At 34.0% G+C, this 12,170-nt stretch overlaps 1 protein-coding gene across 5 annotated transcripts in view; it reads left to right on the forward strand.

Moving 5' to 3' along the window:
• The window catches only part of SGCZ (sarcoglycan zeta), a 1,075,859-nt gene that overhangs the window by 1,041,187 nt on the left and 22,502 nt on the right, over positions 1 to 12,170 (forward strand). For 4 of the 5 annotated variants that reach the window (XM_053900919.1, XM_053900917.1, XM_053900918.1 and 1 more), the window contains one exon: positions 5,833 to 5,905. In XM_053900919.1, coding sequence (XP_053756894.1) covers positions 5,833 to 5,905 — 73 coding nt within the window. Of the gene's footprint in view, positions 1 to 5,832; positions 5,906 to 8,108; positions 9,394 to 12,170 lie in introns of those variants that run through there. The other variant, XM_019466762.2, reaches the window with a different exon arrangement.

The following is a 12,170-nucleotide window of genomic DNA, read 5'->3' on the forward strand; positions in this document are numbered from 1 at the left end:
GTAGTTAGTAAAGGACCTGCTATGCATTTTTGTTTTCATTTTTCTGCAGTTGTTTAAGCATTAGGATAAAATTCAATTAAAAGGGAGATTATGCTGGACATAACTTTTTATTTAGAAGAAACTTCTTTCTCAGGTTTTTGGGTGTTGATCGATTGTATCTGGTAACTAAGCAGCTGCATTAGGGAATTCCTTGACTACTGAATAGAGTCTTGATTAATAAAATTAATTCACTATTTAAGAATCTCTTTACAGCGTCTAAATTTCAGATTTCAGAATTCAGCATGAGACCACGTAACTTGAAGCTGACATTTTAGGATTAGCGATTTCACATACTAATGACTGGACCCATGGTGGGCCATTAACTCTACAAACACAATGTGTATGTCTTCTGTGGCTGATTTTCATAAATAAAAGTGACAGAGGGAATTAAGGAATACTGAATTCTTACAGCGAACCAGGCACATTTATATCCTATTTAAGAAAACCCTAACCCAACCTGTAAGGTTGTTATTTCTATCTTTATTTATATCTATGGAAATTGAAGTTTGGACAGATGAAATGACTTGCTGAAGTCATTTAGGTAAGAATGAAGGAGCTGGAGTTGTTTCCTTCTGTCTTCTGACTTCAAAGTGCCTAGTGTATACATCAGAAAACCTGAAGGCCAAAATTCTAGCTCACCAATGCGGTATTTAATTTCTCTGATTACAGCTTCCTCATTTTTCAGATGTAAACAATATATTGTCTACTTACATTAAAAACGTCTGTGAGAGGGACCCCTGGGCAGCTCAGTCAGTTAAGCATCTGACTCTTAATTTCGACTCAGGTCATGATCTCACAGTTGTGAGCTTGAGCCCAATGTCTCGACGTTCTCCCTGGGAGTGGAGCCTGTTGAGATATTTTTTTTCTCTCCCTCTCTGTCTGCCCCTCCCCCACTCACTCTCTCTCTAAACAAATAAAAAAGTCTGTGAGAAAAAATGAGATAATTTATGTCAAGTTAATATTTCAAAGCACAGGGGTATCTTTGTTTTGCTTCCATGTGTATTACTGATCACAGGTGTCTCCACACAAAGCCAATGACCTCATAAAATTTTCTCTGAAATTAACTGTAATGGAATTTATGAAGCTAGTGGTCAGAAAAACGTCACATTTCACAGTACATACATATAAATGAATATGAATACGAATACGAATACGAATACAAATACAAATACAAATACAAATATAAATATAAATATAAATATATATTTAGTTACTATAAACTCGAGGAAGAACCTGGGAACACCAAGTATTTTTGGTTTGGTTTCTTTTTTTGGTGACCTCTGTTCTGGGGCTAATGGCAAACAACTTCAAGTAAAACATTTAGAGTATGGATAACCACATTAGGAGGGATATGTAAATTTAATTTTAATGGCATTTTTCATTTTGTGGGGAGGATGGCATTTTATGTTAGGCATTTGTAAAAAGTAGCATTCTACTTACACTGTCTTAAACTGTCTTTAAATGTGGAGTAGGATCACAGTCCATGTATATAGTCTTTCTCCTCCCCAGCAAAGCAGAATATGCCATCCTGCTTAATGGTTTTGAAGCCAGTTGTTATCATTGAATGACATCCAGTGTTTTTTTGACCCAAAAGTTTGCTTGTCTCATCTTTCCTGACCTTTACAATAGTCAACAGTCTATGTTTTCCCCAAGTCTTAAAACATCATCATCACTTTAAACTGATATACCCTTCAACATCTATACAGTCAAGCAGAATAGAACATTATACCCTTTTGAATGGTCCCTTAAAACAACATTAAACAACAAATATTTGGGGCGCCTAGGTGGCTGGGTTGGTGGAGGTCTGACTCTTGATTTCAGCGCAGGTCATGATCCCAGAGTTGTGAGATCAAGCTCCATGTTGGGATGCTTACTGAGCATGGAGTTTGCTTAGGATTCTCACTGTCTGTCTTTCTATCTCTCTCTCTCTCTCTCTCTCTCTCTCTCTCTCTCTCACTCTCTCTCTCCCCCCCCCCCCCATACCCCTTCCCCAGCTCACTTGTGCACGTGCTCTCATTCCCTCTCTAAAATAAATAAATAAAGGGCACCTGGGTGGCTCAGTGGGTTAAGCTTCATCCGACCTCAGCTCAGGTCATGATCTCACAGTCTGTGAATTCGAGCCCTGCATCAGGCTCTGTGCTGACAATGCAGAGCCTGCCTGCTTGGGATTCTCTCTCTCCTTCTCTCTCTGCTCCTGCCTCACTTGTGGTCTCTCTCAAAAATAAATAAATAAACTTTAAAAAGTTAATTAAAATAAATCAAATAAATTAAAATAAATAAGTAAATAATACAATAGAATAAAATTTAAAAACAAGTTTATTTACTCAACAAGTTACATACATATTATATATATTATGATATATAAGTAAACATCTGCGTTTTGCACCTTCTTGTCCTTTTTCTGTCCCTCTGTCTTTTCAGTTTCCGTGGACTTTATAGCTTACAATGTGAAAATTCATCACACATTCCTTCTTTTCCTGAAGTGAGAGTAGATGTGGTCTGTACACATCTGTACTCTTGGTACCAAATACATGTTGACTGATGGTTAGGGTCACCAGGTATAATACATGATGCCCAGTTAAAAATTTTTTTTGAGGATAGGTTACAATTCATTTATTTTTAAAATATTTTTTTATTTTTTTATTTTTTATTTAACTTCCAGTTAGTTAACATACAGTGTAATATTAGTTTCAGGTATACTATATAGTGATTTAATTTTGAATTTCAGATAAACAACACATCAATTTTACTCTAAATATGACCCATGCAAATATTGCACATTTATATTAAAAAACTATTTCATATTTATCTGAAATTCAGAATTAATGTGATCCCCTATATTTTTAATTGCTAAGTCTGGCAACCTTACTAATCATCTGACATTTGTAAAAATTCCCAATTCCAAGGAAATATGTATTTTAGGGGCACCTGGGTGGCTTGGTTGGTTAAGTGTCAAACTCCTGATTTCGGCTGAGGTTGTGATCTCAAGGTTCATGAGTTTGAGCCCTGCATCAGGCTCTGTGCTGGCCGCACAGAGCCTACTTGGGATTCTCTGTCTCCCTCTCTCTCTCTCTCTCCAATCCTGCTCATGTTCTCTCTCTCTCTCTCAAAATAAACAAATAAGCTTTCAAAAATTACAAAGGAAATACATATTTATTTATTTATTTATTTATTTATTTATTTATTTATTTAGTGAGAGAGCGCATGAATGAGGGAGAGGGACAGAGAGAGAATCTTAAGCAGACTCATGCTTAGCATGGAGCTGTATCCCATAACCCCAGGACCATGACCTGAGCCAAAATCAAGTGTCAGGTGCTCAACCGACTGAGCCACCCAGGCGCCCCAGAAATATATATTTTAATTTTGACTTTTTATGCTGTGAGAGTATGTGCTTGCTTCAGATGGCTTTTATCTTCTTTCACTGATTTCCTTTTAAGATTATCATTATTGCTTATTAATTATTACCCCCTTGGCTCATTCTGGGACAATAATGGAGAAGTTAAGAGTACTTTTCTCATTATCTGGAGGTCTATAGTTAGTAATTTATTTATGTTATTTTATTCAGTTTTCAAGTTAGCCCCTTAGGGGATATGATTATACATTATTTCTTCAAGAATCGTTTGTTTTTAATCATCAATAATTTTCTATACTGATACTTAGAATTAAGACTTCTATCAGCTTTTAATCCTCTTTGAAAAATTAAAGCTTTGATAGCTTTCCCCTTTTGCTTTCACTGATACGTTCTGTGCTAAGTTACTATATGTTCCATTCCATGTTTGAAAATAAATATTGCTACTGTTCTTTAATTATATTTTTGTCATCTCGTTTGGGAAGTTTTCAAAGTCATAGAAGAGTGGAAATTAATTTTTAAACTTTACAGATGGATAACTATTTTTTCTGGAAGTTATATCCTCTTAAAATGATAAAGGGGTCTCTCGTTGGGATATGAAAACTTATACCTTGGAATGTTTTCTCAAATGCCACCTTCACCACCATCACATAATTAGGGTTTTATCTAAAACTGTTACTTTATTTTCAAAGACCTATTCCTAATAATTTTCCACTCACAGAAATAAAATACCTTATAAAATATCAAAAGAGCAAACTCCATGAAGAAATAATTGCTCTGATAGTCTGTCTATATATCATATGCCCTGCAGTCTCTTTAACAAAACATCAACAAGTAGTAAAACCAACCCAGTGAGAGGTCAACAAATGCCAATAGCTTTTAGCTTATAAATTGAAATCTGTAATCTTAGGAATTTACTACTGCAGAACCTTGTAAATTTATCCTTAGAACCATAATATAGATGAAACCATGTTACTGTCTTTGAAAAAAATCCCTTCCTCTCTGATTCAAGATCAAGGTCTGCATTGCTGTTTTATGTACAGGAGTTGTCTGGTGATCTCAGTATATTTCTATATAAATCCACTTATTTTTAAGGAATTTAGGTGTTAGCTCTAATTTTCTAGTGAAAATTTCATGTTTACTGAAGAAATCATTGCTTGTTTCTCATATACTGAATCAATACATTTTTCATTGTTCTTCACAATAAGCATAAGCAGCTTTATTTTATAGGTTTAAAATTTATGTATTTTATTTGCATTATTTGTATTATTTTGTATAATTTGTATTATTAAGCTGGTGTTGGGGCCATTGAAGGAGCAGACATGACATTTTTACACCAAAATGTTTGATGAAGATTAAACCAAAAGAAAATAAAATTAATCCAGATGGAATGATCTAAAACATCTATGTGAAATTACAAAAGAACAAAAACGAGATTTTGTCATCAATATTTTTTTTTATATTTTTGAAAAGGAAGATCATTTTATTTTGCTCAGTTAAATTATGGAAAAGCTCTGGGATCCAGGAAAATCACATGGAGTCAATAAATGAAAGTGTAGATGGAATACTATTCAACTGCCTGAGCAAAGTGTTAGAGTGCATGACCTGTTCAGGTAACCAGGACCTCACATGAAGTCAACTCTATTGGAATGATTTTGAGCAGTTTATGGTTTTAGATAGAGCCTTAGTACCAAAGAAGCCAAATTAAATTGCTATTGATAATCACTCTAATAAAAGTGGGCGCTGTGTAGGGGAGAATTACCAACTGTCCCGTGAGCCCTATGTCTTTAAAGAATTAATGACAGGGGCGCCTGGGTGGCTCAGTCGGTTGAGCATCATGATCTGACTTCGGCTCAGGTCATGATCTGACGGTTTGTGAGTTCGAGCCCCGTGTGGGGCTCTGTGCTGACAGCTCAGGGCCTGGAGCCTGCTTCGGATTCTGTGTCTCCCTCTGTCTCTGCCCCTCCCCTGCTCATGCTCTGTCTCTGTCAAAAATAAATAAACATTAAAAAAAAAAAGAATTCATGATATACTACAAAGGAGCTCCTCTCCACATTTTCATTCATGCTCTGCCATTTGTAGAAAGACAGAACTGAGTATTGTGATCTATCCCTCCCTCAAATATACTTACCTGGGAAACAAGAAAGGGGAAGGGGATGGATCTTTGTTCTTTGATCAGGGAGTGAAAATTCTACCTCAATCTAAACTTTTCTAAATATGGTCATCTTAAAAGTTAGCTACCAAGGGACATTTAGATTTACCCTTCTTGGCCCTTCACTACCTTGAACACTTTTTCCAATTTTTCTATTTCATTTTCTGTACTCCTGTTTCTAGCTGTCCCCTTTTTGAATGCATATTTGATGCATAAAAATAGAGATGAAAACCAACATGTCTGTCTACTTGTTTGTATCGACTGCTGACTACTGGATTCATGTTCTGTCCAGGCACCGAAGGAGCAGTATTCGGGCACTCTGTTGAGACACCTCACATCAGAGCAGAACCTTCCCAAGACCTCAGGTAAGTTCTGGCTCTTCCACGTATGTCAGACTTTCCATCACTGTTGATGGCCCTTGGCATGTAAAGAAGTAAAGTAGAAAATGTGCTACATATTTGTATAAAGAGTTGACATTCCCTGCCTACATGGTAAATGCCAAGTATTTGAGCGCAAGAAAATGTGTGTTATTATTGTAACCTTCTGTATATTTTTGCCCCTAACAAACATACAATGAATATAAAAATAAATATATCAGACATGAGGAGTGTGGAAAAGGCAGTTATAGAGAAAATTTAGAGGAGAATTAATAAAAATAAGGACTCCAGAAAATCCAACATAGACAATGAAATACATGACACATCTAGGCAGAAAGAAAGAGGCGGCAGAGAGTAGGAAAAAAGCTACAAATGGTCAGGGAATGTTATGTAAAGGGAAATACAAAGCAAATATGAATAGTAACCAGAAAAAGACAGAACTTAATTACCTTATGATGGATTCCTCAGTCTAGTATTTCCAATAGAATAGGCTGCTTCCTAACAATGTTCTGTTTCTAAGAGGCACAGTTGTATGTAACAGCCCTCACTACACAGAAAATTGTGAGATGACAACTTTATAGGGAATTCTCCCCAAGAAAATAACAGCAACTGTTAATAAAGTTTGAAATATTAAAATCTATCAACTGGTCAATTAATGATCTTGATTCAATAAATAAGGTTTGAGGTCCAGTGATATTTTATGTAACTTACAGCAGTAATCATTTCACAACTTCTACGTACATGAAATCATTAGGTAGTACACCTAAAACTAATACAACTTTATATGTCAATAAAAAAGATGTTTTATATAGTTACTCTCTGATAGATAAATTACATTCCAAAATACATTTCTATAGGATGAAAAAAAGACAACAATAATGATATTTAAAAAATAAATCACACATTAGAAATCATTTTCAAAGCTGAATCAAAGTATCAACCTGGGAGACAGTCTTTGTCTTAGAAAACACAATAGAAATATTAAGCAAAACCCAAATTATTTCATAAAGATCAGGTGCAGCCCTTCTCATTTGGATGAGTGGAAAACACTGCTCAAATGAAAATAGAAAAATAAAGTAAAACGATTTAAATGTTTTAAAAAAGCCATACTTTCACAACAGTAACTTTTTCAGACCTTTATAGTTCTGTGATAAAATTTTCTAAGGAACGCAGTTTCTCACTATCTCAGTATTTCAGACTCAAACCGGCTAGTTGACAAAACCAGAAGGTGGCCATGATCTTCCTGTGATCAAGGCACTTTTTTATTAGACAAAGATAATAACTGTTTGCTCAATGCCAGAATCCCAACTCAGTGCCAAAGGATTTAGACAGGTTGAAGAGTATGTGTAAACAGCAACTCATAATGTGTTATAGTTTTAACTTAGGGCTCTTTTCTCAGTTAGGAATTCCCACATTTTTGTGTGATTATTTATTTTTTCCCTCCCCATCTAACAAAGGTGTATGTTCCCTTAGACCAACATCTGCATCTTCGTTGTTTATCTTCAGTGCTATAGCAGTCAACATATATCTCACACATAATTGTGTCTGATAAATACTTATTAATGTGAAATACTGATATAGCAAAACTGAAACTCAATAACGAGGACACTGAGTGCATGTAACATAAGAAACGTGGTGCTCGTTACTGCATTATTAGGACCCAGGTGGCTGACATTGACTCCAAGTGTTTTTGAACTGTGTTTTAATACAGATGTCAGAGTTAATTGATCCATTCCTTAAAAAAAAAAATGTTTAAATTACACCATTCTAAAAGAAACTTCTTTTTACATCTAACATTTTAGTAATTATATACTCAGTGTATGATTTTCGTTATGAAAATCTATTGCTAAAAGAAAAATAGGAAGTGTTATTTTAATTACCTTGCTGACATGTCTCAAAATTCATAAGTGTGAATGTGAATTAAATGATAATTAGTAGATGGTGTTTCTGGTTTTTATTTTCTAATTATTCATCAATTATTTAAATATTGCACTAAGCTGAGTTTATCTGCTAGTGCTAAAAGCAAATTAGTAACCCCCACGATGAGTGTTACTGATCTAAATTTGAAACTGAGACAGAGGCAAAGCACAGTAATGATGGGGGTATTCAATTATTCATTTGTGTACATGAAGATTAAAAGCAGAGTGTCTGAGAAGATCTTTACAAGTCCTGCTGACAATTTTCCTTTCAGGGCAGTAAGAAGTACTCTTAGTCGACACCTAATTCTAATCAACAAGGTGAGATTGGTTGGCCAGGTAAATCAAATGGTAATTTGGGGAGTAAGTAGCCGTGTTGTCTTTAATTTTGTTTTTGTCGAGAATAAGAGACTTTAGAAAGATACATTTCAAAAAGTTTATTAAAGAGTATAGGGAATGTTTTGGTGTGGACATGAAGTAGATTTCTATAATTTATTTATTCAACGAATGTTTGATGAGTGCTTAATGTGTGCCAAATTCTGTTCTAGTTTCCATGTGCATTTCAAACCTACACATGTAGATTTTCTATGATGTCTTACACAAAGTTATATTGTTTTTCACTAGGGACCTCTGTGTTAAAAAGGCTAAAACAATATATATTGAGTAGTCGAGACATAAGGGTATATTTTCCCAGAATAGCACAAATATGAATGTTCTTCCTTTTTTATTTCTTGAATTAATTTAGCTAAATTATCACAGTTCAAAAGAGTGTCTGCACTTTATGGTGAGAAGTGAGGAAACCCGTTTTATATTGCCCAAAGATTGTTTGGATCTGAGTTTCATTAACTGTTCCAAGAAAACAAAACAAAACAACTAATCTGGACTTGGGATCAGTAAAATGAATTAATATGTAATGATGTAGCTGGAATCTTTTCATCATGTTCATTCTTGTGTGAATATAATCTTAAACTGAAATGTTAAGTTTTGCAGGCTCCAAACTGATCTCCGAAAACACATAGCTCTCATATACGTCATTACTGTGTTCAAGGAAAAGCCACCATGTATAAGGTAGTAAGGATTTTGCACTGAGATGTTTTGTCAATAAGAGGTTCTCCTCTCCTCCCCCCTCTTCCCTCTCCCCTTTTCCTTTCTACTCTGTCTCTCTGTTTCTTTCTTTTTCCCTTTTACTATTTCATTCTATGTATGTATATATTTATTTAGAGTTGATAGCAAATGATCATTATCAGAAGCTTGTATTAGGGTGTAATCTTGGAAACATAGAGCAACAATTGATGTAAAAATTTGTTTGATCTAATTTGAAGAAAGAGACCATAACTGAAAGCGCAAGTAGGCAGAAAACAAACCAACCAAAAAAACAGAGGCCACGAAAACCATGTGATTTGCAGCTGAAGAAAACTCTCCACAGCTTGAAGTGATACGACAGTAAAATTGCTTGTATATTCAGGTCACAGTTTACATTGTGTTTTTTCCCCCCTTAAAACATTTTTCTGCTCAATTTTCTATTCATTCCATCATTGAAATCAAAAATAATTCACTAAATGCCTGACACCGTGTTAAATATTTATGAAGAACCAGAAACATGCTTAAGTTCTGCTTAAGTTTCTATTTAGTAATTGCATCTCACGACTTACTTTTTAAAAGGAGTCTGAATTCTGTTCTCAGAATGTTGAAAGTTCTTCTAGAGACCTAGGCATTTTTTTTTTTTCAAATTGAGAATTGTATAATACCATAAAAACAAAATCTGTTGCATCTTTAGTATGTAAACACAATAAAAACAGCATTTCTTGGGAAAAAAACAGGTGGTAGGGTGACTGAATTTCAACATTACTCCTTTTCTCTACAAGAATCTCTTGGTACCCACTATAAAAACTAGTCTGAAATCCGTCACTGTGATTGCTACAATGCTTTCAAAATGAACACAAATAGTACTTCACTAATTCCAATGACTAATCACATAGGAATTCACAAGCTTTGCAAATAAACATGAGTTTCATTTTTCAACAGGCCCCTTTAGAGAATGTTTTGTAATAAAATGAATTAAAATGAAACCTCCACTGTGTTGTAAACCCTCCTCAGGGGAGGATTGACAATTGCTATATAGGACAGAAGCAGGGCATCATTTAATTGTTAATGCTGTATTGCCAAGAGTCTACTTACCAGATTGTTCTCGAAGGGAATACAGGTTTAGTCTAATTTGAGTTCCAGAGTATTCTGGAATGTTTGAGTTCCAGACTTCTATAGGACTTCTATAGGAATTCTAGGCTTATTTGAGAAGGTCATGGTATCTAGAGAAAACCAAATAACCTAAGGCTTAGTGAAATTTTATCAATTCTTTTTCTTTATGATTTTGGGGCTTTCCATCTTGTTTCAAAGGTTGTGTTGTTTTGTATTTGGGTATTTCCAGTATTTTCTTTTAATTTTCTGTCATTTAGTTTTACACTGGGTATTTCTTAGTTTTATGTTGTGAATAAACACAGTGGGAAATTATGTTTTGAATTTTCTTCTGATTTGCTATTGAAAATTACAGCCTGTGATTTACTACTTTTTGTATTTAGAATAGAAAGAACTGGAAATTATTCTTGCAGAGTGTGTTGAGGATCTAATGTTATTGTCTTCAGTATGGATAGACTATTTAGTAAGCATCATTGACTAAGTAACCTAGTATTTCCACCCAAAATCGTTGCTACATTTGTCAGATATTAATTTATCATAAATACTTTTGATCTATTTAAATTATATTGTGTCCATTGATGAAATTTATATTTTAATTCCAATCTCCTTTTGAATTGAAATAATTTCATGTTAATTTCTAATTTAAAAAAGAAAATGTCTGGGGTGCCTGAGTGGCTCAGTTGGTTAAACATCAGACTCTATTCAGGTCATGATCTCATGGTTCCTGAACTTGAGCCCTGCTATGGGCTCTGCACTTCATGGGATTCTCTCTCCCTCTCTCAAAAAGAAAGAAAGAGAAAAAGAAAGAAAGAAAGAAAGAAAGAAAGAAAGAAAGAAAGAAAGAAAGAGAAAGAAAGTTTTAAAAAGGAATTGCTTATTAGTTTAAAAAAATAAAGTAAATAAAAATCTGATAAATGTTGCACATACTTTTCTCCCCAGAATAGTTTAACATAATGTTTTAAGTTTCAAGAGACTCTCTTTGGATTCTTGTTGAGATTTTACTACATATGTTTATTTTTTAATATTGGATTTATGATAGGGAAGTAGATACGAGTTTACTTTTATCCAAGAATATATCAGATTCTTGAATTTTTAGGTAAATAATATCAGATGTGCTTTCTAGATATCCCTCTCCCAGAAATAGCTGTGAAATACAGACATTGAGTGTTATAGCATTCATATTAATATGGTAATTTAGCAATGGAATTATATATAGTTTAGAAGCATCCCTTTTGTAATTAGTATTTTTTTCATTCTTAAATTTTATTTAAATATAAGTAAGCTAACATATCATTATTATTCTTTACTGAGTTTTAATACAGTCAATGACAATCAAACACTAGCATCAGTTAACAGTTTTCCTATTTGGATCTGCATAGGTGATGTTTTATAAACTTTAACCAAAAACAAACAAAATGGATATTCCTATAAGATCTGAGACCACACCTTCTTTCCCAACACCTTATGAAAATTCTTAAACATATTCAATATTGAAAGCATCTTGCAGTGACCACCTATATACTCCCAGCTAGATGCCTCCATTATCATTCTCCTCTAGGTCTTTAATCACATACGTACACATTCCACTAGTCATCTGCCAGTAGATCTTATTTTTATGCATTTGAACATAAATTGTACATATCTGTACACTTTACCTGATCACTTTGGCCTGCATATCATTATCTAGTTTTCAATATTGCTTAAAGTTTTTTTTTTATTGTAAAATAATTATACAATGACATTCACAAATAATTAAGTGCACATTTCCTGAGTTTTGACAAATGCATTTACCTGTGTAACCCAAATTCCTGTCAAGAAATAAAACATCATCATCACCCAAGAGAGTTCTCTTATGCTCCTTCCCAGAAATCACCACCACTACCCACAAGAAGCTACTTTTCTCTCACCCTTTTCACTCTGGATTAGATTAGATTGATTTAGAACTAAATATAAAATACAATACAATATGTACTCTTCTTTGCAAGATTTCTTTCACTCCTCATGATGTTTTTGAGATCCATCCCTGTTGTCGACTGTATCAATGGTTCCTTCTGCCTTTTCACTGATTAGTATTCTTTCATATGAACATATAATATTTTATGTATGTATTTTCCTAATTGATAGACACTTGGGATATAGCTGGT

This window comes from Panthera pardus, unplaced genomic scaffold (genome assembly GCF_024362965.1).
Source record: "Panthera pardus isolate Hobbes unplaced genomic scaffold, ASM2436296v1 HiC_scaffold_13, whole genome shotgun sequence".
NCBI lineage: Eukaryota > Metazoa > Chordata > Mammalia > Carnivora > Felidae > Panthera > Panthera pardus.